This window comes from Crinia signifera, chromosome 9 (assembly GCF_055691185.1).
Source record: "Crinia signifera chromosome 9, ASM5569118v1, whole genome shotgun sequence".
Lineage (NCBI taxonomy): Eukaryota > Metazoa > Chordata > Amphibia > Anura > Myobatrachidae > Crinia > Crinia signifera.
The window spans coordinates 31427395-31454431 of NC_139225.1; the positions used below are offsets into that span (position 1 = coordinate 31427395).

At 45.8% G+C, this 27037-nt stretch overlaps 1 protein-coding gene across 3 annotated transcripts in view; it reads left to right on the forward strand.

The window, feature by feature from the left end:
• LOC146035326 (extracellular matrix protein 2-like) overlaps positions 1–27037 on the forward strand; it is a 90968-nt gene that overhangs the window by 6909 nt on the left and 57022 nt on the right. For 2 of the 3 annotated variants that reach the window (XM_083158695.1, XM_083158696.1), the window contains exon 1: positions 20435–21001. The exons of the other annotated variant lie outside the window; for it this stretch is intronic. In XM_083158695.1, the coding sequence (XP_083014821.1) occupies positions 20770–21001 (232 nt within the window). In that variant the 5' untranslated portion in view covers positions 20435–20769. Of the gene's footprint in view, positions 1–20434; positions 21002–27037 lie in introns of those variants that run through there. 3 annotated transcript variants of the gene reach the window in all.

The following is a 27037-nucleotide window of genomic DNA, read 5'->3' on the forward strand; positions in this document are numbered from 1 at the left end:
TTTCCGCATTTCCTGCAGACTGAGGGCGTAGTCCCGCAGCGTCTCTCCGGTGTGTTGCTTCCTCCCGTAAAGTTTTAGTTTTAGTTCTGGTAAACTTTTCGTTTCAAACATGACCGACAGTTTCTTGAATATCTGTGCCACTTCCTTCTTTTGTTCGGGTGGCCATGAGATCACTTCTCGGAGGGCAGATCCCGTCAGCTGTCCTACTAGGATTTGTACTTTTTGCTGCTCGTGCAATGTATATAGCATGAACGTCATCTCAATCCTATTCTTAAATTCCACGAGCGTGGTATTTGGTGGCTTGTTCGTATCTCCGCTGTAGCTGGGTAGCCACGACGCTCCGAAATAGTATGGGAGCGTGATCGGTGTAGTCGGTGCTGCGGTGGCTTGGTCTTGTAGCCCGTTGCCCGGTGCTATTTCTCCTGCCGGTGCTGGTATTGCAGGTTGCACGGGTGGTTGCATAGGTGGTTGCACGGGTGGCTGCACGGGTGGTTGCACGGGTGGCTGCACGGGTGGCTGTACGGGTGGCTGCACAGGTGGTTGCACGGGTGGCTGATCCATTTTCCTTACTCAGTTGTCTTCCCAACCTGATCCGGATCCTGTTCGGTATGACGCCAAGTGTGAGCGACCGCACTCTGCGGGCTTGCTTGGAGATTACCTTTCTCGTTCCTGGATAACTCTTCCGCCGCAGGTTCTTCACCGCCCCGGTTGGGAAAGATCACACCTCCGCAGGAAGTAGAGCAAGACGCTAAAGAGTTTCAACTGCTTGTGTTTTATTAACGGGACAGTGTAATTAAACAGTAATTATCCAATGGGGACATTACATACACAATGGCACAATAGTTACTGATATAACAGAATACCTAGGGGTACTGCCTAGCCACGTGGCTGACTATACAACTGGACAATATATATATAACTTAACCTTTCACGACCCTTTACCACGTCGCTGGGAAGTGAGAGAACTGATCCCCCCCGGCCGTCAAGTGGCACCCTGGGGGAAATAACTCTCTCACTTGGCAACGCCGTCACTACTTGACGACTCTAATCACCTAACACAATATATCAAATACAATAACAGAACACTTTACACCCTTCTAACCAACATTTGGATGAACATCCGGACCTTCCTTATTTTGTCCACAAGATGGTGCTGTTGCGAGCCTTTCCTACAGTAAATGCTGTTTGTAATTCCACGTTACAGGGGGAACAATTCCACACCGCAATAGAAAAAGGGACGAGGATCCTTTAGTAGTCCCTTTAAGAACAGGAGGGTCCCACGCTGGTCGGAAAACTAGGAGGGGCTCTGACCTGGGCGGGGTCAGGTGCTATCCAATGTCTCAGGCACAGGGGGAATCAGTCATATGGAGGCACAGGGGGAATCAGTCATATGGAGGCACAGGGGTGCTCAGTAATATGGAGGCACAGGGGTGCTCAGTAATATGGAGGCACAGGGGCGCTCAGTAATATGGAGGCACAGGGGTGCTCAGTCATATGGAGGCACAGGGGTGTTCAGTAATATGGAGGCACAGGGGTGATCTGCGGGTTTGACTGGCTGGCCAGGCACAGTGGGGACCTGCTAAATGCTGGCTGGGCTGTCCGGCAGGGCACGATGGGGGGGCCTGCTAACTGCTGGCTGGGCTGGCGGGGCACAGAGCAAAGTACCTGATATACGGCAGTCAGTTGCAGGCTCCTGCCCGTCCCGATTCTGCTGCTGGCGGCTGTCTGGTCCTCTTCAGCGGCGGAGGGCACACTAGTGTGGGCGCTGCTGTTGCAGCGTTGCCGCACTCAGGCGCTCTCTCCGGTCCCGCCACTTGTTACTGCTGACCTCCGGATCCCCGCTGTCACTCTCCCGCTGTGCGCCGGCTCCGTCACCTGCTGGTCTTCAGTTGCCGCTGCCTCTCTTCTCACGCTGTCGGGTCCCCGCGTCCTTCTCCACTTGCTACACGCCGTCTCCTTCCCCTTGCCACGCTGTCTCCTTCTCCTTCCCACGCTGACTCTCTCCCTCCGTCCTCCGCGCCGCACTCTCTCTCCTCCCACATCCGGCAGCTCCTATTGGTCCCCTCAGGCTGTCAGTCAGCCCGGGGCACAGTTCTTTTGGCGCCCTATTTTATTAACCCCTCGCTCCCGGGGTTCAGTTCTAACTGGGATGCCACATATTCGATGGTCGAAGGCTATCCATAGTGCTGAGCTGGAGAGAGGCTGTGCTCCAGTGGCAGCCTGTCATCCCTCTCCCCACTGCCTGGGATCCGGCACCCTCCAGCAGACCCGGGGCCAGGTAAAAAGAACCATCCCCCCATTTCTCAATGCCACTACCCACAAGAGACAATTAAATGACCATGGTGGTAAAAGAAGCATTAATGTACCAACAATTACTAAAAATAGCAATAACTACTAATGGGGCAGATGTATTAAGCCTTAACAAAAGATAAATGCAAGGGTGATAAAGAGAGGTAAACGTCCAGCCAATCAGCTCCATACTGTCATGTTACAGGCTGTGTTTGAAAAAAGTCAGTAAGGAGCTGATTGGCTGGACATTTATCTCTCTTATCACCCTTGCATTTATCTCTTGTTAAGGCTTAATACATCTGCCCCACTGCTTGCTAAGAGTAAGGGTGTATGCCTCTGTGCATAAATATTACGGTTATGTGAAGACCCAAGATTGGGTATGTAGTTAAGTTACCGACGGACTGAATACCGATTGGCAGAATCCCTGCAACCATATACTGATGGTCAATATACCAACATATACACAAGAACCGACAATCGAAACACAGACAACATCAAAATACCAACAAGTAAAACACAGACAGGAGGAAAACACCGAAACAAACACAATGCAGACAGCCATTGACAGTGTGGGGAGCAGAGTGTATGTTCTAGCTGTAGTGGGGTACAGTATTTATATTCTGGCAGACAGAGTGGGGAGCAGTGTGTATGTTCTGGTTGACAGTGTGGGGAGCAGTATGTTTGCTCGGGCAGTAATGGGGTGCAGTATGTTTGTTCTGACAGTATTGGGGTGCAGTATGAATGTTCTGGTTGACAGTGTGGGGAACAGTGTGTATGTTCTAGTGGTGGTAGTGTGGTACAGCGCCACAAGGGTATTCGTCAGGCCCTATACTGTAACTAGGGGTGGTATGTCCAAGTATGTGTAGACATAATTATGTCCCATTGTGAATGTTGTGGCTCTCTTACATGCTGTCCTGTCCATTGAAGGGGCATGGTCCCATCATATTGAGGGTATGCCTACAAATCTGCAGAACATACTTGCTGTGGCCCTCTTACATGCTGTCCTGCCCATTGAAGGGGCATGGTCCCATCATATTGAGGGTATGCCTACAAATCTGCAGAACATACTTGCTGTGGCCCTCTTACATGCTGTCCTGTCCATTGAAGGGGCATGGTCCCATCATATTGAGGGTATGCCTACAAATCTGCAGAACATACTTGCTGTGGCCCTCTTACATGCTGTCCTGTCCATTGAAGGGGCATGGTCCCATCATATTGAGGGTATGCCTACAAATCTGCAGAACATACTTGCTGTGGCCCTCTTACATGCTGTCCTGCCCATTGAAGGGGCATGGTCCCATCATATTGAGGGTGTGCTTACAAATCTGCAGAACATACTGGTGACCATGTGTGTAACATTGCATACTATTGCTTTCCTCTTCATCTACATGTAAGGTGATGATTAGTCTCTGTGAAGACTGCTCCTCACCACTGCAACTCACCCAGCCACCATATTGGATTTTATACCTCTCCTTATAATTCAAATGGGTTCTCAACAAAAACCCATCACTATATGAAAGATCATTCACATTGTCCATCCCAAAACCTCAACTTGATTGTAATCCACTCTTAAGATCTCACAAGCAGGTCCCTCTTCCCTAGTGTACTCTTCCTTTCCTTACCTACTCCATCACCTCTTCCCCTATGGTATTCTTGGTCCTATCAGTGGCTTTGAACTAGAAATGTACCTGGATCTCACAATGGCACATTATTGGCTATCCAGCTGTCACATGTTTTGGCTCCAAAACATGTGACAGCTGGATAGCCAATAAGATCCCATTTTAATTTTGGATTTACACTTGGAGGACCACGTGGCACTTAAGAGCCATGGTAAGGGGGGGTGTATATTAGACTTTGCATTTCTCCCAACATGACCCATTCCAGGATGGACAAAATTGTCTGTATCTTGACTTTCCTTTCAATATATGATTTGCGTCACCTGTGTTGAACAACTTAATATAAAGGAATAAAGGAATTGTGACACGTGATTGCAATCATAAATTCAGATAGTATTTTGTCCCTCCTGGAATGGAACATGTTGGAAGGTATGGATTGTGTATATTAAATTGAAACCACTGACATATCAAGATTTAAACTAATAGTTCAATAATACCTGGGTACTGTTCAGGGGACCCCCTAATTGAGCATATTTGCCTACTTTGATTGTCTCATCTCTGGGAGAAGCCCAGGGAGTAGACTCTCTCTTTTTCCAGAGGCCGGGCTTGCTGTCATTAAGCCCTGCCCCCATTCCGGCAAATGCCACAATTTGGGGAGGGAGTGGTGCTAAATGATGTGATTTGCATAATTTTAGCCCCTCCCCGAAGAGCCGAAAATGCTGGTATTTGACCGGCAGAGGAAGGGCTCCTGGGCTGATGCGAGGAGGCTGCTAAATGCAGGAGTCTTGCCCAACCTACAATTGTAAAAAACCTTAAAATACATAGAATAATAAAATCTAATGTATCATCTATCTTCACATTCAAGAATAGCAGCAGCCTCTTTCCTGCTTACACACTTGGACAGGAAGCAGGAGAGCTAGTGATATCACTGTGTTCTGGCTGCGGGGCCTCCTGACAGATGGGGGCGGGGTACAGTATCTTCAGCTCACTATCACCCCCACCAGCTTTCCTTCTCAGTTACCATGTGCACTACTACTATATCTGTATTACACTGTATGCCTACCTCCCAACTTTTTCAGTAGGCAGAGGGACACTCTCGCGCGTGCCCGAAAAGGGGGCCTGGTCTATGCTAATGATGGCATGGCCTATGCAAATGAGCCACCATCGGGCCACGCCCCCTTTTTCGCCCTCTGCGACGCTGAAGAGACACGGGACACTGCCGGCCCAGGGCAGAATGCGGGACCATCCCAAAAAAAGAAAAACGGGACAGTGGGGGGATATGCTGTATGGGCTTTATGTCCTACAATGCTTGTTTTGTATGCATTTGGCCGGAGATGATGCGTACGCAGACGCGCAATGGCATCCTATCAATAAAGGATGATAATAATGTTTAGCAGCCAGGTTGAAATAAACAGATCTAATAATTCATCCAAGTTACAATCTTACCCTGACAAGAAATAGTCGTTCCTTTTATGACTAGACTGCTAAGATCATCTGAAAACCTCCCGGGACCCAGACTGATAATAAGAAATGAAAGGGTGATATATATCTATGTTTAATCCAGAATTTTCTCACTGGCACCCAGACTGAATAACGCTTCCAAAATGTGCTTGGATAACTCAGGGAAGTGCTTGCTGATTTAAAGGTCTCCCGCTGAGCACATGTGCGTGTTGTGTGCTGTGCAAAGTACTTTTTGTGCCTGTAACAGAGACCAATAATACTATTAACTCTGCAATGACCGAAATGTCCCTATCATCATTGGAATTTGCAAGCGAGAACTTCGGGGAATCACTGGGTGCTTACTTGTCGTACATAGGGGGTTATTCAGAACTGATCGCGGTTGTGTGAATTTGCAAGCCGATCGATTACACCAGTCAATCCCCCAAAAAATTTTTGGAGTCTGTATTTTAATGACTATTTTCTGATTCTCTTTATCGAAAAATAACCAAAACCTTTGTCTATTTTAGAAAAAAATTGCTTTTGACCCTTTTACAATGATCACTAAATATTAAAGTTTTTGAATGACCATATAAGGAGAAGCGTGTTTTAGTAAGTAAGGGAGGGAACGAGCGAGTGGAAGCAAGGTGAACATTTTCACAAAGGTGTGATGGATTTTGAAGGTTGTTGTCAGAGGCAACACAATGACAGTGCGATGAGGGATTATTTTGGGGGGCTAATAAGAGAAAGTCCATACAATCACAGAAGAAATACGAAAAATATTTAGTCGTTGATTTTAAACAAATTTTGTACATAAAAGTAATTTTAATAACAAAAGTTTGTTTTATTTTTACATTCAATTAAGGTATAAAAATAGGAAAATTATCGTAAAATCCGTCATTTCATTCTCATAGATACAAAAGTAAACTTTTGCGGGAATTTTTTTTTTCTTTAATTAGTAATGCGAAAGAAATTTAAATCAGATATCCAGAACCCAGACTCAAAATGAGTGTTGCCTTGTGTTATGGAAGGACTGCGCATGCTTCTGGGTCCCAGTGGACCACCAGATGGGCAGAAAAGTAGGCTCTGGGGTCTCTGTTGTGGAGTCTGGGACCGCGGCATGACATGCAGGACAATTGTCATAATCTGCTGCTTTTTCCTACCTGTTATTGAAGCTTTGACTACCTGCTGTTATCTTCCCTGATCCTGAAATTACATCTCTTTCTCTCTCACACCTGGCCAAACACAGAGGCAATCACAAGGTAGCAGACTAGCTTTCGAAGCATTTGCTTCGAGCGGGGATGCTAGTAGCTAGTATTTGCCTCGTGGAAAGCTGTGCCCCCAATAACCCCCCCCACCCAAACCCATTCCCTAAAATGCAACCATAGACCCACCTTTAATAAATAGCAACCCACCAATCCCCATTGTTAAATGAATAGCCCCCACATTGGAGAACTCAACCAACACAGCATTAATATGCTTTAGTAATATATAATTAACCTCAATAAACACCATATTTAATTTATGTCAGAACACATTTCTGATATTAGTTGCCCATTAGTCCCCAGTTTGGAACTGGACAAGAAGAGATCTGGGTAGTGCCTGATTAATCAATAGCCTGATTAGACTGGAGCCTAGGGTGCCAGGCCTGATTTACTGTACTAATTTACTGTAAGGGGTAAAGTTGTTAAGGTGACTGTCAGATGGTTGTGCCAATGTAACTTACTGATAGAACCATAACATTATGTACTTCGTGCTACAGCACATACCACAAGCATTAGATCCTACATGCCAGGTGTATAACCTTTGTTACATGCACATGGGCAGCATGACTGGTGAGTCCCTGAGCTCCCATACACATGTGTTTGGCAGCATTACAAGGGAAGCTACATGTGTATTAGCCTGGCGTCCGGAACCTTTAATTGGACCCTGGTTCTGGGTGCCTTTGTAAATCATAGATGGGAGTCGGTTTATCAAATTTTGGAAAGAGTTACTTTAGAGAATAGATAAAATATAAATCAATCTAATGCTTTTTTCACACCAAGGTGTATGACCTAACATGACCAGGGTTATTTCCAGGTCTGACCTGGGTCGGCTGCCTGACAGAGCCAGGTCATACAGGAGCTGGCTCATGCCTAAAAGGCTGCTGATTGGCAGGCAGGAGCATTTAGATATGACATTATCTCCAAGCATCCTGTGTGGATGGTAACGACCTGAGACCAACCAGAGGTGTGAAATGGGCAGTGGTGTCTCCAGATGTGGGGCTGAAACACAGTTCATAATTCAAATAGAGGAGCCACACCCAGTGTCAGTGAGTCAGATTGGAATGGCAGTTGGGGCTACTCTCTTATTTGAATTTTGAACTTTGCTGCAGCCCCTTCTCTGAAGCTGCCACTGGAAATGGGTAAGAATCTCTGAAGCCCCGTCTCCAACTAATACCGCTTTCAGACCGCACTCTAGACCCGGGTTATTGCCGTGTTCTTGCGGCCCCAACACGGGTCAAGGTGCGGTCTGAAAAGGCCACCACGGGTCGAGCAACACGGGTGTTCAACCCTGGTAATGACCAGGGTTGAACACGGCTATGACCCGTGTCAAGTGCAGTGTGAACGGGTGCCTGGGTCGAGCGAGCCGTGTCCCGTTCACAGTATGGAGGAGGCAGCACTGTCAGCTCCAAGTACTGCCTCCTCCCGAGCCCCCGATGACGCGCCGCCGCCCAGCCCCGCCCCCTGTGACGTCACCGACTCGGCAATATGCCGTGTCGGTGTCGGAACTTTCAGACTGCATTGCCTGCTCTGGGGATGGGACCCGTGTCCTAATCCCGTGTGCGACACGGCATTTGCGGTCTGAAAGTAGTATTATTGGGTCGGACATGGGCCGGAGCTTCAGCATGAAAGCGGTATACAGTAACAGTAATTTTACGGGCTGTTCGACAAAAATGATGCTAAGTGGTTGCTACGAGCAACTTCCCCATCTGCGGTCTCTCCCATTGTATTTGAAGAGGCGGCAATCCTGTGAAAAGCAGCGTCATGAGACGTGGAAGTAAAAGGAGGTAGCAAAGTATTCCAGACAGAAGCAATTGACAGTGGAAGGAATCAGGACACCTAGCAGCACAGCTGAGTGATCCGAGGCTCCTGTCACACTGATACGGGATCTTGTATCAGTCACTTTTTATATGATGTAATGTTCATTTAGCCATCGTGATCACTTTAGCCGTGCAGACCCTAGCCCGCGTACCAAGGCGAATACGGGAGGCTGAGAAATGACATAAAGTACAGCATTACTGAGAAAAATGAGTCCTTAATTTAAACCAGACTGCAGACTGTGCAATTTGAGTCTGAAGGCAAACAAAATGTAAGATGGTTCTTATTATTGAGCATTCCCAGGTTAACAAAAACAGGAAAAGAGGAGGGGAAATAAAAAGCTGGCATGGCTCTGTACAACGGAAAAAAATACAATTATTATAGGTTTAGTCAGAGATTTTACTTTTTATTTTGTGTGTGGTTTTTGTTTGCAACCAGGAGGTAGTATATAAGGCTGACTGGTGGGGAGGGTTCTGGGGGGACCCTCTGCTGGTTGGATCGGAGATATGTAGCTGCGGTAGCCAATCTTAGGGGTCATTGGCGGAACTTGTGAGTGGTTGGCCCAGGTGAAAAAATATAATTTGGGTCCCTCTCCTCCACTCCAACTCAAGTTCACAATGGTGGGTGGCAGCAGTGGGCCCCTTAGTCCTCAGTGGCCCCTGGGGCCCTGCATCTGCTGCTCCAATGGTAGTTCTGCCTCTGTTTGGGGTTACGGTATAGTGGATAGATAATGTCTAGGTCAACAATCACAAGGTTGACCACTATTGGTCCACAGTGACTAGGTTGACACCTGAAAATGGTCAACATACCATAGGTCGACATTGCGAGAAGCTCAACACAAACTTATGGTGGACAGGGAAATGGTCGACACTGGATTTTTCAAGTTTTCGTGTCGAGATATGTCAACATGAGTGTACCGCGTTCCCCTCGCTTGGCTCACTGCACTCGGCACATTATTATATTCTACAGTATATCCCTCTATGCACACTTGTATAGTATTGTATGAACCAAGACGGTCTACACCAAAAAAGTGAAAAACTCATGTCGACATTTTGAGTGTTGACCATGCCCATGTCAACCTTAAGCTTGGTATGTCTTCCATTTCCAGGTGTCGAACTTGTCACTGTCAGCCTTTAGTGGTAATTTAACAAAGCGTAGAGAGCAATAAAGCGGAGAGAGTTAAAGTGCCAGCCAATCAGCTCCTATCATTTTTCAAGCCCAGACTGTAAAATGGGAGGTAGTAGTAGTACGTTTATTTATAAGGCGCCGCAAAGTGTCCGCAGCGCCGTACATAGCAAACAAAAAAACAAATGACAAGGTAACGTACAGGGTGTGTTGAAAAATACAGTATAAATAGGAATATAGCTGGTAGAACAGAAGTGTACCGCTATTTGGCAATACTTTACCTCTCTCCAAGACTTGATGGGGAGTCACTCTGTACCGTGCAAGCCTACAAGTGCTGCGGCCTGGGAATTTGAGTCACTAAATGTTTCCGCTCCTTTTCCAGTCCGTGAGCCGGTCACTGAGACATGGTGCCCTGTATGGGCCAAAATTAACCACTCAAAAACATGCTCTGTCAAAAAGCCAGAGAACAACCCGATGTACATTATTGCTCTTTCGCGGAACACTATAATGTACTAAAGGCTGCATTTTGTCTGCTCTCTGCCAGCAGCACTTGGGCACAGGTACAGCTAGTAGGGAAAAGCTTTGTCAGCTGCGTAGATTTATTTCCTGGGACATATTTCTTGTAAAACATGTGCACGACTTGGCCGAGATTCGTGTATTCATTCGATTTGTGAGCTTTTACTGTGTTTTCATTCATCTGCTGGCCGCCGTGTCAGAAGTGGGGTGCGGGGGGGGGGGGGGGGGGGGTGCAGTCACACCAAATGCCGACTCCTCTGCAGCCCACCAAGTTGAGTGTGCACCACGCCCCTTTGTGATAGATCACACTGTCTTTGGATGTGTGTCGAAGGCGTGTGGGGTTTTCTGCACCAGGTTTGCCCTCTGTCTGTTGTCCTAATAAAATACTTTTTGAGTCTCCCCTCCAGGTGAAGGAGGAGACTCTCTGCAGCACTTCCTCTGGGGGCAGAGCTTGACATCGTTAAACCCCACCTTTACAGTAAATTGTGTGATTCACGGCACTTCAGGGAGGGTCTAAAATGGCACGTTTTCTAATGATCATCGAATGATTTCTCCTGCTGTGGAGACATCCCCTTGCATGTTAAAGAGGGGAATCATCTGGGAGGAAGAGGAGCTTGGATGGACAGCATCTCTGTTGCTCGGTAATGGGGGTGATCCTCAACCGGAATCACCCCCATTATGTATAAGTACGATTGTCAGAAGCATAAACAGTTAAAAAAAGTTGAGACCAAAAAGTCTCCTAACTGTGGTCTGTACCTGGAGGGTGCTCTCTGGGACAGACTTAGGGCAAAAAGCTCATGAAAATTGGGTTTCCTTCCCGGTTTCCTTCCTGGCCCCCTGGGAATGTGGGCAAGTCTCCCGCCCACCCCCCAAAGCTCCTGCACCCCCCCCCAGGACTAAAATTATGCAAATCACATAGATTTGGGTCATTTTAGGCGGAGCTTATTGGTGCCAACCGTGTCCCTGCCCCCAAAGTGCAGATTTGGGTCTCCTCTCTGGGCTTCTCCCGGAGAGGCTGCTTCAAAAGTCAGCAAGTATGACTTAGGGCCACTTAGGGGCACGTGTATCTAGGGCGTGTATAAGACTTCGTGGCACCATAGGCAAAACTTCAACCTACAGATGGGGCAGGTCCCATCTTGGCAGGGAATGCTGATGGCGACGCCAGCCGCCATCCCCCGCCAGCGCCATCTGCATAACGAGAAAGGGACGCGCGCGTACGAGAGGCGCACGCTTCCCCTTCCGACGGCGCTTCCAGCCGCTCCCCTGGGTCACCGCCGGCTTGTCGGCGGTAACCCGGGGTCCCCGCCGCCTGCCTGCACCCCCCCTAACCCTGTACGTCTCCCTGAGACGGAGACGGACAGGGTTCATGTCACATGCGCGTCTCAGTCAGATGGTGAGGCAGGCCGCTGGCGGATCGCCATCGCTGACGTTCTGGCGATTCGCCAGCAAGGAAGAGACCTGCCCCATCTGTACAGTACTGCCACCACCAAATCCCACAGTGCCACCAATACCAACAGCCAGAATGATAATGTCTTCCTCATAGAAATTCTTAATTTTGTGATGGGCAGACTCATATAGACCTTTCCATGTGTCGACCATAAGCATGTTGACCTTTTGCTTTTGTCGACCTTTCACCAATGTCAACCTATTGCATGTCGACATTTTTCATGTGTTGACCTATTGCCTGCTGGCCAAAAGTGGCACCATGACATGGGAAGTTATGGGGGTCGTCTTTTTAATGAACTCCAGAAGTGGGTGTGGCCTTACAACAAGGGACGTGGTTTCAAAGGGAAAACCATATCCGCAGGTGATTCCGTTGGAGAGGTACAGCTATTGCTTATTTCAGCAGGCAACACACCGGCTTCACAATAAGGGTACTCCAGAAAATCCCTAATGTAATCCCCACATTCCCCCCAGCCAATATAAGGCATTGGGAACACTGAACCTCTGCTCTGGAGAAACATTTAACAGGAAGTAACAGGTGTTGTTAATTGGCAGACAGTGATTCACAATACATCTTATGAAAACCCGGACTGGATCTCACTAGTCCTGCTGCTGCTACTCTAAATCCTGGACTGGATTTTTCCCATTCACCTCATGTGGAAGTATGCTGTCCCTGCCACATGCATTAAACAAAAATAGGGACAATGACTATTTAACTGTAAAACATGTACATACGGATGGATGGGGTTCTTCTTTGCCTGTCTTATCATGTTTCAGAGAGTTATAGAGCCAAATGTAATAGCAACAGAGTATGTAGAAGTGGATTTGGATAAAAATAAGTCTCAGAAATGTTTTGGAAGCAGCCCTCTTGAAGGAGGGGTCTGTTGAGGGGGTGTGGTCTATTGAAAGGGTGGTATTCCTCCACATACGACCTGATTCTAAGTTAGTTTCAGCCGTCCCCTTGTGTTTTTCTGCAGCTGCGTCTGCGACATTATACTAATACCACTGAAGTGACCTTTCCTGGTGTCATGGGTGGAGTGGAAATTATAAAGGGGCTCTGAAAATGTTTCCAAAAACTGATATTTGCCAACCAGCCATTTTCTACCCTCAAACATACCCACACTAGTATGCCACCATCTACCACCCGGCGGTCCCATGGGTGTGTCGGCTCACCTGGGTTCTCCACTGTGGCTTCTATTTAGGAATGGCCATCGTTGCCTTTGCCATTGATGCAAAAGTGCAACTGGCCATCGATAGTGTATAACTATTCAATGGATGACCATCAATGTTTTTGTATATCGATGGTCATCCATTTTTTGTGTTTGAGCGGCCTGTGAGCCATTCAAAATGTGGGGGCGGGGCTTCATGGGTGTAGGGGCGGATCTATGCTCCGTGTCCCGGCACTTTAGGGAAAAAGCAAAAATGAAACTATTCATTTAAGCTTTACATCGATGGTGGGAAACCATCTGGTTCTCCCCCATTGATGGCAAAACTATTCGACATCGGCCATAAACCATCAATGATTTCTAATCATCGATGGTCGATGGCCATCCCTACTTCTATTGCTAGTTCTGAAGCAGTGATATTTTTTTTATAAAGGCAAAACCAGGTGTTTTGAATCCTGCAGTAAAATCAATAAAAAAATCTGCAAATTTTTAAGGGAGGCCGTCTTATATTTTGCCCATAAACTCTTAAATACTTATTTCAGTTCTGATTTTCTCTTTTTTACCTTTTTTTAATGGATTATAGCAAAGGTTCTGTCCTGCAACTACCAGGAGGATGTGGTGATGACTTAGCAATTTTAGAATTATTTTCTTTTTCTTTGCTTTTTTTGGCAAGAGTGTTCTGTGTTGAGCAATATATAAAAGCACTGTATTCCTGGTTTGGTTATTAATCATTGCATGCTGATGACCTTTTTATTCCTGAAATGTTTGTTTGCACCGATTCTCACTTATCTATGAATCACTGGGCATGATTTACTACTAGTTCTATACTTATAGCAGCTGCCCTTACAAATGGCATACGTTTGACCCAATTACCCAGAGGCAAGATAAATATTGGTGCCACTCCACCCTTGTGCCATCGTCAAACTGCCCAGGGGGGTATAGAAGTAAATGTGGTCCGGCCCACCGGGAAATTGCCCGGCTTCCCAGCGGCCCAATCCGCCCCTGGCTACACGCCTATCAATTTACTGATGCACGCACACAGACTGGACTCACAGCCTGTGACTGTATTTGAGGATGCAAGTGGTTCCAGACTATCTTTAGGGGTAATGGCAGTGCCTGATGAGTGGGGCGACAGTGATCCCTGGTCTGCATAGAGCAGAGTAAAAGAGATGGTAGTTTTCACGTAAGTCATAATAAGCGAATTTCTAATGTCAGCAGGCAATGGAGAGCAAAGCACGGGTGATGCATATTCTCTATTTTTTTAGGATTATTGTTAAGGTGCGTACACACGCACAGATTTTTCTGTCTGATCTATCTGGTGGGAACAAAAACCTGGAAATGTATGGGAGCAAATGACAATCAAAAAGTTGGGTACTTGTTTCCTAGCACGGCGCCACCGACTTTTATCTTATGGCATCGGGTCTATCATATCGGGTCGCATCGCTTGCGACCCGATCGCATGCGATGCGATCAGACCTGATTTTTAATTGTACAGCCACCCTGATGGGTGATTACTATGTTAAATGCACCCCCAGATCCGATTTTTCATTGTACAGCCACCCTGATGGGTGATAATGCACCCCCATTGTTAACGCCACCCCCACTATCAACGCCAACCCGAAGCGTGGCGAGCGCAGCGAGCCCACGAGGGGCGGCGGTACGCGTCCTCCGACCTTTTCATACCCCCACTATCCACGTCGGCGTGGAGTGATATAGTGCGGCGATATAGTGTGGCGAGCGCAGCGAGCCTCCGAGCCTGAAGCGTGGCGAGCGCAGCGCGCCCCGCGAGGGGACACGTATTACTTCACATGTATTGGCCACGCATATATTTTTTTCTGTTTTCCTGCATTTGGGTGGAAATGTTTGATTGTCATTTGCTCCCATACATTTCCAGGTTTTCGTTCCCACCAGATAGATCAGACAGAAAAATCTGTACGTGTGTACGCACCTTTACATTGTGAATCTGGATGATTTTATCCCATCACATGCGCATTTTAGGATGGGAATGGGCAGAGAAAGCTGTGCCTGGGTAGGGGAATACGCAGTGAGCCCTGTCATGCTGTTACTATCACAGGGCTTGGGCCCTTATACTGGTTCACTCACAAAGGGAAATTCCTTCTCAAATGGACAAAACCATGTGCGGTGCAGGTGGGGCAGATGTAACATTTGCAGAGAGATTTAGATTTGGGTGGATTATTTTGTTTCTGTGCAGGGAAAATACTGTCTAATTTATTTTTACAGTGCAATATATATCTCATTTTGAAGTAAAACCCCATCCAAATCTAATTCTCTCTGCACAAGTTACATCTGCCCCACCTGCAGTGCACATGGTTTTGTCCATTTGGGAACTAATTTGCCTTTGCGAGTGAACCAGAATAAGGTCCACATTACATGTAGCATCCAGGGTTTCAAAAAATTAAACTGACTACAGTGGACTGAGGAGCCGCAAGCCTGAGAAGGAGGGAATCCCCGGCTCCACACCTGATTGGCTCTGTGCGGCTCCATAGAAGACCATGTTATGAATATAACACCTTGCAAATTTGGACAGATATCATATCCCATTATAAACATGGGAAATGCGATCTGCTTAATTTCAAAATGTGAATTAAAGGGTTTGGAGCAAATTTTCACAAAAAACTGGCCCGAAAACGCTTTAATGCATTCAGATGATGGTACTAAAATAATGTGAAAATACCCTTTTTTTATTTTAGTAAAATAATGTTCCTAAATCTGCCCCAGAGACTGGGATTCAGTAACAGTGAGTGGATAACTTCATACTTCTCCACTTCGAGAAGCAGAATGTAAATGCAGGGAATTACCTCAGGAGATTCCTGCATTTACAGAAACACATGTGGTCTGCAGAGAAATGTCAGGATCTATTATAGGTAATATAGACGACTATGTAAGGAAAGGCTCAGCTATAGCCATACTGTAAGTATGATAAATGCAGCGAAAAAACTAGAACATGAAGTACCAGACATTGGGCCAGTGGCAAACGCAGGATTTTCAGAAGGGGGTTTCCAGAGGGGCAGAGCAAAGCACGGAGATGGACACTTAGGTGTCCCAGTATATGCCGGTTCAGTTAAAGTATTATAGATAGACCAAATGTATATAAATAATAATAATAAAAAATATATATATATATATATATATATATATATACATACATACATACATACAGGGGAGTCAACAGCAGTGTAGACCCCTGGGCATAGTAATGTATTGGGGCCCCTACTGATCCACCAGCGGTAGGGGTGGGGGAAGCTTTGATGTCCTGCGGGTGGTATTATAGCAACCGCTCAGCATGTAGGGCCTGGATCAGTAATTTCCACTTATTACCCCTTTACTGCACAGATGGTGGGAGATTGAGTGTGAGAAGGGGGCATTGGGCTGAATGAAGGGGCCCTGATACATGACTTCCAGGGTGGTAGAGTATGTTTAATACGCAGAGGAGGGGTGTATAGTGGAGTGGGCTCATTATTCATAATTTTCTGGTGGGAGGACAGCTTGCTTGACTGCAGATATCTCCAGTTCCCGGAAATAGATTTATTAGATTTTTTTTTCACATTAAATTTTTATTGTGAATTTTTCAAGAACATAAACAATATAGCAGGTGGGTACAGAAAGAAGAAGGGGGGGGGGGGGAGAACAGGAGAAATAATACATAGCAAATGTCATTGTCTCACTGAGAACATCAAGTCAGGATAATACACAGATTTATTAGATTTTAATGGAATTAAAAACTAGAGAATCCCACCTACCAAATGGTACTGGGACTAGGGGATCAGAGTTCAGGAGGCAGAGCAATCTGCCAACGAGAATATAAAACTACATACCAGGTGTGTGGAGCTGGAGCATTAACCAGCTGCTGGCAGGCTGATATCTCTGGTCCTGGGAACAGTAAAGACAATCTACTAGTGTCCATTAAAGGGGGAGAGTCCCAGCTTTTGGAATATACCCTCAGAAAAAGTCAGACAGAACCTGAAATATCTGACTGGGAATAACAATTAACAGGCTTGGATGGGGACCACTGCTTTGAAGTCAGATATCTCCGGTTCCCAAGGGCCGATTTTTACAATTCTTATACCCATGGAAAGAGGGGATCCTCAGCTTTCAGCTGAGGGCCCTTAGACTCCTGGGGGGGTTTCTGGGTACTCAGAACCCCCCCCCCCTGCGTGCGCTACTGATTGGGCATCATTCAAAACTGATTGCATGGCTGCAAATTCGCAGGCCAGGCGATTATCGATAGAATGCGCATGTATATGGCCATAGTGCGCATGCGCGAGGCCATCCTGTGATAGAATCCTGCTACATTTTTATCGCTGGCCGGCGTTTGTGGATGGTAAACGGACGTTTTCTGGGAGTGTTAGTGAAAATGTAGGCGTGCTCGGTTGTTTTAGGGGAAGTCATGTGATGTTTACTCCGCCCCCGATCAGCCTGCTTCTATCGCAGCCGCTGAGTAAGTCCTGGGCTACACACAGACTGTGCACACTAGGAAGAACATTAGATGTGAGTGTCTTCCAAATGGATTTGCAGCTATTCACAGGCCTACGATATTGTCAGCTGCGCCAACTTTCAGGAGATCTGCGCATGCGCAGTGGAGTCTGTGCGCTCTCATGCTTAGACTATACTACGCTCCGCAACTCCTGGCAGAGTGGAGGGGGCTGGATAGAAGAGCCTCCTCCTCTATTTAATGTTCCTGCTAGTGTGTCATGTTTACAAATGTGGGGATATATTACTGGCTACAGTTACTATAGTACTGGCTAAACCAAAGGTTCCCAAACTCTGCCATTGCAGGTTTTAAGGATAACCATGCTTTAGCCAAGATGGCTAAATCAAGATGGATGAGGTACTAATTAAGGGGGAGATTCTCTAAACTAAAAATGCTGTAAAAACCCCATTATCTGGGTTTTTACAGCGTTTTGGGATGCTTTAAGCATCCCCCGCCGAGTTATCGCAACGGGGGGCATCGCCAGAAAAATTTGGCGATGCCCCATAGAAGCCTATGGGCTTCTAACACGACCCCCGCCGCCCCGCACCAACCCATTGCCGCCCCGCACCGACCCACCACTGCCCCGCACCGACCCACCGCTGCCCCGCACTGACCCCCGCCGCCCCGCACCGTCCCCCCCTCACCTGTGTCCGGGCAACACAGAGCTGTGCTGCCCGGACCTGTGACCTCCTCCTCCCTGCACTGTGATCCTCTGCCGGGTGCAGGAAGGAGGAGAGCCAGCTCCCCCGCCGCAGCAGCAGCAGCACCACAGTGCCGGGTAAGGGAAGGAGGGGGGGCGCCGGGTTCCCAATGGGACCTGCTGACTCACCGCAAAGGACAGCTCTTAACGCAAGAGCTGTCCTTTGCCATAATTATCGCATATGGTACAGCATATGCGATAATTATGTATGCGGTAGCCGGTAAAAGGGGGTGGTAAGGGGGCGCGGATGTTAAAGCATCCCCCCTAAGTCAAGTGTGCTCTACCATGGCTAACCTTTAAACCTGGACTGAATTGCGTAGTTTGAAAACCGAATAGCTTAGTATAACTTTAAATGTTATACTAATTTAGGGGGCCTAATTTAGGGGGCCGATTTATAACCATCCGCATCTGAGGATGCGGATGTGAAAACATTGGCCCAACTCACAATTCGATTGACTACATCGCACAGATGTATCAATTATCGCACGCTGGGGCAAAGCTTGAGATAAGGCTTTGTTCTTGTGTTGGGCCTTCGCAGCACTATTGAGGAATTAAAAAAATCCCCTGATGTTTTGCATCACATACGCCGTCAACATTACCACTACTGCCGGCACCTCCCTCCTCATTGAACATACTCTCCTCGCTGGGGATTGGCTCATAGAGGGCTGTCGGTCATCCGGCCTTCCTCCTTCTGTGACCATCAGTGCTGTAAAGTGGGCTGTCACTGCAGCATCACTTTACTGCGTCGGGGGTCACAGAGCAGCAGGGAGCCCTCGATGACAGATAGCCCTCACCGGTCCCTGGGGAGATGAGTAGGATTTCAGTGATCAGGTTCTGTGTGAATACACCCCTTTTTCACATTATTTTGGATGAAAAAAAATATTTATTGGCTCTGAGAAGCATGAATCTCAAAAAGGCTAAATTGTTTACAGGGGCATCTGTACCAAAATGTAAGTGTCCAACCCAAAATATTGCAGATTTAGTTTACGATCCAGATGAAGTGGGAGACAACGCATATGCTGATGAAACCCCTGGCTTTAATAGTGAACTACAAACTATCTAAGGGATTTAAGAGGCAACAGTGAGCCAACATAATTCAGTTGCTGACAGAAACACATCAGTGAATTGAGAACCACTTAAATGGTTCTGTGGCGGCCATTTTAGATCACCTCAAAGAACAAAAACAATTTTTTTTTGTTTTTTTAACAGACATTCATCCACTTTTCCAGTCGTTCGCTCACCCCTTAGGGCGGTGGTCTTTAAAAAGCGAATGCCAGTGTCAGACAGGTGCCTCCAGCCATAGCAACAGGCGGTAATGGACGTTTAGCCATACACATGTAGCACAATCACAGCTGGGAATCTTTCGACTTCTTTATAGCCTGTAAACCATGCAGACCATGTTTAAACATTGTGGATTGATTTCATTGTGAGTACGCATTTGTTGTTGCAATATTTATGACCAACTAGGAACATTTTAGAGACACAGTTGTTTAAAGTTACTGGTTCCCATAAACATAGTTTCCTGGTTTCACTGTAAATATATATTTTTTGTTATATCTGGTCAGATTAACCATGTTTTGATTAGCAGAAAGAGAAACAAGCAATTCATAGAATATTTAATGTCAGCTGGGATAGGTGGTTCCTGGGGAGGTCTAAGGAGGGGGGGTATTTATAAACACAAAATGGCTGCTTAACTATTATCAGGGTTGTCACCAGTACCAGTTGGAGATGCATTAACATCTGCCACCCCACATTGCCAGCATTCGCTGGGTACCGAATAGTTAATAATCGCATATGCACTAACATATGAGATTATTAACTCAAAAGACAGCTCGTCTGATAAGGATCCCTCAAACACTGCTTTGGAGAGGAGCAGACAGTGACACCCCAGGCAGGAAAGAGGAACTGCACGGGTTTTGAAAGGTGCAGCATGCTAGAATGAACACTAAACAAATATGCCAGAGAGAAATCTTACCTTTGCCTAACAAATTTCCAGGGTTAGGCTTCCATCTTTCTTCAGGGATTTCACGGACGCCAGGCAGGGCCAAACTGTGGACCCCATCTGTTTTGAAACTACACATCCCAGCATGCCTTGCCAAAGTTTTAGCATTCCCTAGTAGCAAAACTACAAGGCATGGCAAGGCATGATGGGATTTGTAGTTTGGCAACAGCTGGAGGCCATAGTTTGGCACCCTACTCAATTTCAGCAGCAGCTTTGCATTGGTGCAGAAATGCGTTCACTAATTCTCTAATTTATTTAATCAGGGTTTATAGTAAGTTTAAAATTGACCTGAACGGATATTATGCTGAAGATTTTAGTGGTGAGGGTATAAATATACATAACATTCCCTGAAGAAAAGTTACACAGGTACATAGGCAATGCATCCCGTCTTCATACATCTCCAAACTGCAGCTCTGTACAGGAAATAGCACATAAGGCTTTAGTGTCCTACCCCCCCCCCCCCCTTCCTTTTAGGGGAACACAGAGCCTCCATTCATGAAGAATATGCCGCACACCTAACTGTAAGACGCTGTTTGGTTGCTTTATATTCTAAGCACTGACTGCTGTTGGTATTCGTCCAATCTCTCATGAGTTGGAGCTTGATATAATCGTAGGACTTGTTCATCCAGGACTTTAAAAGTCTAGAGAAAATGATCCTAAGCTCTCTTCCACACAAACGTGAAGGCAGGTCACCTCTGATGGAAGAGTTTGTTTGAACAGAAAATAAGTTTCGGTGAAGGGGAGCGAAGCGGCCACTCGTTCACCTTGTGTTTGCGTTAAAGCCTCTCGGGATTTGATCTTGGAAAGACTTGGGTTGAACTTTAGGAAATTCTTGCAGTTACGTTGCAGTTCAGAGAAGCGGATACCAAGATTTCAGGGGATTTCAGATTCAGGATAGTGAACATGAAGCTGCTGTTCTTTGCATTAGTCTGGAGCATTTTGGGGTTCGCTGTCTGTGCCCAAAACTCTCAGGGGAAAATAAGCATCACAGGCCTGCGACAGGCGGCCCAAAAGTCTGGCAACTCTAATGTTGCAGAAGCCAAAAACTCACTCGCAACTCAGAAAGTTCTTAAGCGGAACTCGCCCAGGCTGAGGAAGGTGACGGAACCAGCATCTGCCAGTCCCTTAGTTGCAGGTAAGTTGTTTGCTTTTTCTTGACGCTAAGGGGTCAATTTACTAAGATGGGAGTTCTATTGAAGATGGCCTGTTGCCCATAGCAACCAATCAGATTCTCTGTGTTATCTTCTAGAAGGTGCTAAATAAATAAGAACTAGAATCTGATTGGTTGCTATAGGCAACATCCCATCTTCAATAGATCTTAGTAAATTAATGCTTTAAAAAAAAGATGATGTTGGTTTCCCATAGCAACCAATCAGATTCTGTGTATAATTTTCTAGGATGCAATAGAGAAATGATAGCGCAACATCGCCTCCTTTCATTTTCAGAAGCTTTACTCAGTTTACCCCTAAACATCTACAAAACATATTAAATGGACATTTCACATAAACATTTTGATGGAATAAGTTAAGGTGTAGGTGTTGTCTGTGGCAACCAATCAAATTTTAGCTATCATTTCTCTATTGCATTCTAGAACAAATGAGACATGGGGGGGGATGCTCTAACATGCGCTCCCCAGCTCCGCCGCACTTCGCATTCATAATTATCGCATATGCAGTAACATATGCAATAATTGTGGCAAAGGACAGCTCTTGCATTAAGAGCTGTCCTTTGCGATAGAGTCAGCGGGTCCCATGGGGACCCGGCGCTCTCCCCTCCCTCCCTTACCCGGTGCTGCTGCTGCGCAGGTGAGAGGGGGTGATGCGGGGTGGTGGGGGTCTGTGCAGGGCGGGGCGGCGGAGGGTTGCGGTAGAAGCCCATAGGCTTCTATGGGGCATCGCCAAATTATTCTGGCGATGCCCCCCGCCGCGGTAACCCGGCGGGGGATGCTTACAGCATCCCAAAATGCGGTAAAAACCCTGATAACTGGGTTTTTACCGCATTTTTTGCTTAGAGAATCTCCCCCCATGATCTGATTGGTGTTCACCCCAGCTTGTCTCTTTTACGAGCTTTAGTAAATCTACTCCCCACTGCATTTTCGGATTCAAAGGGCCTGATTCAGACCTGTTCGCTAGGCTGCGTATGTTCGCAGCCCAGCGAACAGGTAAACACTGCACGTCACCCGGCCGGACACCCGCGCACCCCCCAGCAGCACAAATCCCCTCTCTAACAGGCGAGGGGAAGTGTTCGCTTACACATCACCTTGCATGCGGCCGAACAGGAGAGACATCATGCAAATTATTTTTCTCCTCTTCAGTAATAAAAGTCAGCTTAGACTGACATTTACTCTGGCCTCTATCCGCCAAATTTGGGGCGGCCGCTGTCATCATGTGACATCAGCCTCCCGCCCCCGAGCAGGCATTGCCATGCCTGTGTTCATAGGGGAACACCCAGCATTTTAAAACATTTAGCATTCCTCTGCTGCCTCCCCCGGCCCTCCAAAGTGCATAATCTTGAATGTCCAAACCCCGAACATTAGGGCGGGACGAATTTGGACCCAAACGAACAGGCCTGCATCGGCCCCAAAGTTTTCTTTGGCAAGAGCCAGCCTATAAATGTTTACTGATTATCAATCCTTACGGTCCATGGCATCATGTATTGATCACAGTTTATATGACCTCAGCCAGCAGTAGGTGTAGATATTCTTTAGATATAATTGTTGTAGGTCTGTAAGTTTAACAGTACACACAAAAATAATGTGTCTCGACCCGATTTGTCATTTCCGGATGAATCGGAACTACATATCGCCCGGATGGTTGATTGTGTGTGCCCAATATACGCACCCAGCTGTCATTACCTAAATATTTGGGTCGGATCTGCAGCAGGGTAAAGCGAAGACATCATTACCAAGCTGCTAAATGCAGCACCTCCGTCGCTCCATCTCTCCTCTTCCACAGCAAATGTGTATGCATTTGCTGATGCAGGGTCCCAACAGCTGCAGCATCGGCCGGGTACTAGAGTGAACTGGGCATAAGGGGTGATTTCCTGTTGCCGATGCCATCCACCAATGGCCATCAATTGCTTGAGGAATCAGTAAAATCCAGCATGTTAAAAATCTCTGACTCACCAATTCCAATAAGAGTTGGGTTCGAATTGGCAAATCCCGACAGTCCAATATGTTGAGATTTTCCGATCATCTGACCCAGACATTGGCAGAACAGGGAAACTACCCAATAGATATCTGATGTGCCGGCACCTTTACCAACAAAAAGGGAACTTTTTCATTTTGAGTACCAAAAAATGCAAGACAAAAAGTATTTTTACATCCTGGGGATGTGGCAACGTGATGCAGCTGGAAATATAAGGCTAAAATAAATAATGAGGAACTTCACTGACAACAACCAATCATATTCTAGAAATCAATTTCATAGCGCAGGTTTGAAAATGAAAGCAAGCATTTGAATGGTTCCTATAGGTTACAGCATAGTAAGACTCATACTAATATAAAAAAAAAAAGGACCCATATGTTTTACTAGTTACTACAAACAAGCAGCCATGTGTTCTGTATTTATGTAACATTTAGAATGATTATAACAGATCAGTTCTGTCTACAGAACTGGTCTGTTCCCAGTTTACGCAGTTTTTATATTTTCAGCTGTTCCTGAAGATCAGCCCCCAACGTTTTGGTCTAACCTAGAACTGACTGGGGAAACATAAGTATTTGGTCAGCATCTGGAGAACGGGAGGGCGCCTGTTTCTGTGTTGTATACAGGACAAATAGTCATCATTTCCTGCATGTTTATATGTTACTCAATGCACAATAGTTTGCCTCTGTTTTTTTCCATTTGTTTTATAACTGGTAATGTGGGATGACGTAAATTATTGATGTCAATGCTTTTTGTTTTATTTATAACAATATGTGCTTTAAACAAATTTAGTGCACTTGGAAAATCAGGAGCTGAACAGTGCCAGGTGGGGATAATGTTTTGGGGGCTGGTATTATACAGTAGTTAGAATTGTTTATGAAACCCATCTTGGTTATTCCTGACCTGTTTAAGGTCAGCATGCACCTAAAACCGTGACCGCTGAACTACGCGTTGCGGAAGTTTATTGTGTCATGAGTAGTTGTGGGAATTACCAGGGCATGGACAAAGCAGTCAGCTTGGCCACTCAAGAACCTGTATCAAAAGGAGAAACCCTATCCCCAGCCCTATCCAAGCTACACAGAGTGCTCTACCTGCTGCAAGGTAACCAGCAGGTGGCCACAACAGAGAACTGTATGTAGAAGTGGACTCCCACAGATAGATGTATCAAACCTTCTAAAGAGATATCAACCAATCAGCTTCTAACTCATTTTATGGATTCTGCTAGGAGAATGTTAGCTAAAGCAACTTGGTTCTAAGGGAATGGGTCATGTTGAAAGGTATATTAGCGGTAAGAGAACGGAGGTGGAGATCATACAGTATGTTGGGCAAGAAAATGCATATTTAAGTTGGGCAAGAGAATGGAGATCATATATTGGTTAAAAGAAAGGAGATCATATATTTGGTAAGAGAATTGATCTATGTTGGGTAGGAGAATGGAGATCATATGTTGGGTAGAAGAATGGAGATCTTATGTTGGGTAGAAGAATGGAGATCAAATGTTTTGTAAGAAAATGGAGATCATATGTTGAGTAGGAAAATGGAGATCATACTATATGTTGGGTAGAAGAATAGAGATCATATGTTGGGTAAGAGAATGAGATCATATGTTGGGTAGAAGAATGGAGATCTTATGTTGGGTAAGAGAATGGAGATCTTATGTTAGGTAAGAGAATGGAAATCATATGTTAGGTAAGATAATGGAGATCATATGTTGGGTAAGAGCATGGAGATCATATGTTGGGTAAGATAATTGAGATCATATGTTGGGTAAGAGAATGGAGATCATATGTTGGGTAAGAGAATGAACATCATATGTTGGGTAAGAGAATGGGGATCATATGTTGGGTAAGAGAATGGGGATCATATGTTAGGTAAGAGAATGGAGATCATATGTGGGGTAAGAGCATGGAGATCATATGTTGGGTAAGAGAATTGAGATCATATGTTGGGTTGTAGAATGGAGATCATATGTTGGGTAAGAGAATTGAGATCATATGTTGGGTAAGAGAATGGGGATCATATGTTGGGTAAGAGAATGGGGATCATATGTTGGGTAAGAGAATGGAGATCATATGTTGGGTAAGAGCATGGAGATCATATGTTGGGTAAGAGAATTGAGATCATATGTTGGGTTGTAGAATGGAGATCATATGTTGGGTTAGAGAATTAAGATCATATGTTGGGTAAGAGAATGGAGATCTTATGTTAGGTAAGAGAATGGAAATCATATGTTAGGTAAGGGAATGGAGATCATTTGTTGGGTAAGAGCATGGAGATCATATGTTGGGTAAGAGAATTAAGATCATATGTTGGGTAAGAGACTGGAGATCATATGTTGGGTAAGAGAATAAACATCATATGTTGGGTAAGAGAATGGGGATCATATGTTAGGTAAGAGAATGGAGATCATATGTTGGGTAAGAGCATGGAGATCATATGTTGGGTAAGAGAATTGAGATCATATGTTGGGTTGTAGTATGGAGATCATATGTTGGGTAAGAGAATTGAGATCATATGTTGGGTAAGATAATGGAGATCATATGTTGGGTAAGAGAATGAACATTATATGTTGGGTAAGAGAATGGGGATCATATGTTGGGTAAGAGAATGGGGATCATATGTTAGGTAAGATAGTGGAGATCATATGTTGGGTAAGAGCATGGAGATCATATGTTGGGTAAGAGAATTGAGATCATATGTTGGGTTGTAGAATGGAGATCATATTTTGGGTAAGAGAATGAACATCATATGTTGGGTAAGAGAATGGGGATCATATGTTGGGTAAGAGAATGGGGATCATATGTTCGGTAAGAGAATGGGGGCGGTTTACTATGATGTGTATTCTACTTCTGATGTGATGTTGTTATGGGCAACCAATCAGAATTAACATCTTATTTATTTAGCATCCTCTAGAAGATAGTAGACAGGATCTGATTGGTTGCCCATAGCAAAATCACATGTGAAGTAGAATACACATATTAGTAAATTTCCACCTTGAGATCTTATGTTGAGAAAGAGAATGAAGATCATGGGGCAGATGTATCAATAATGTTTAAACGTTTGTTAAATAACGAGTCCCGCTTCTCCTGCATAACGAGGAGAAGCGGGCACTCGTTATGGGGAGATGTATTAACATCCCCCAAGCCGATAAGGAGAGCCGTTATGCCCTGCGTTAACGGCTCTCCTTATCGGCTCCCTCGCCGCCCCGCACATGCGCACTCGCCGTCGCCCCCCCCTGCCCGGCTTACTGGGCATGCGCGAGATCTCGCAAAAAACGCAAGATCTCCAGCGCAGCCCTAGCCAGAAGCAGGGCTAGCGTTGTCCCCACAGTGGGGGATAGGACAACGCTAGCCCTGAGCTGAAGGCTGTTAATACATCGCCCCGGCCGTTAATCCCTGGGAATTGCAGGGACAGCCCCGCCGAGCGTAACTTGGCAGGCTGTCACTAGCGCACGTTAGGTGCGCTAGTAATACATTAGGGTCAGACGTAATCCCCCCAGTTAACCAGCGTTAAGTGCATTTTTGCACTTAACGCTGGTTAATACATCTGCCCCCATGAGTGACATTTATTAGAGGTCGATGTTGGGTTTTTGGCGATTTTTATTGCAAAAACGTCCGTTTTCGCACTTTTTCCCGAATTCGCATAATTAATGAGATGCGAAAATCTGCAAAAAATGCGGGATTTGCCGTGAAATTGCACTTTCTGAAAGTGCGATTTTTTTTTAACTCCGGAATTCGCATCCAGATGTTTTCTCCATTGAAAAATATACATCTAAACATTTAAACATCTAAACATCTAAAAAAAAATAGACCTGATCCTGACTGGCGATTTTGTCAGAAACATGGCGATTTTGTCAGAACCATGCACAGATCATTGTGATCTGTGTATGGTTCTTTGGTAAAATATGTGTAAAAGTTTTAAAAAAAAACAGCGTGGCGTCCCCCCTCCTGTACATAACCAGCCCCGGGCTCATTGAGCCGGACCTGGTTCCAAAAATACGGGGGACAAAAAGCGTAGGGGTCCCCCAT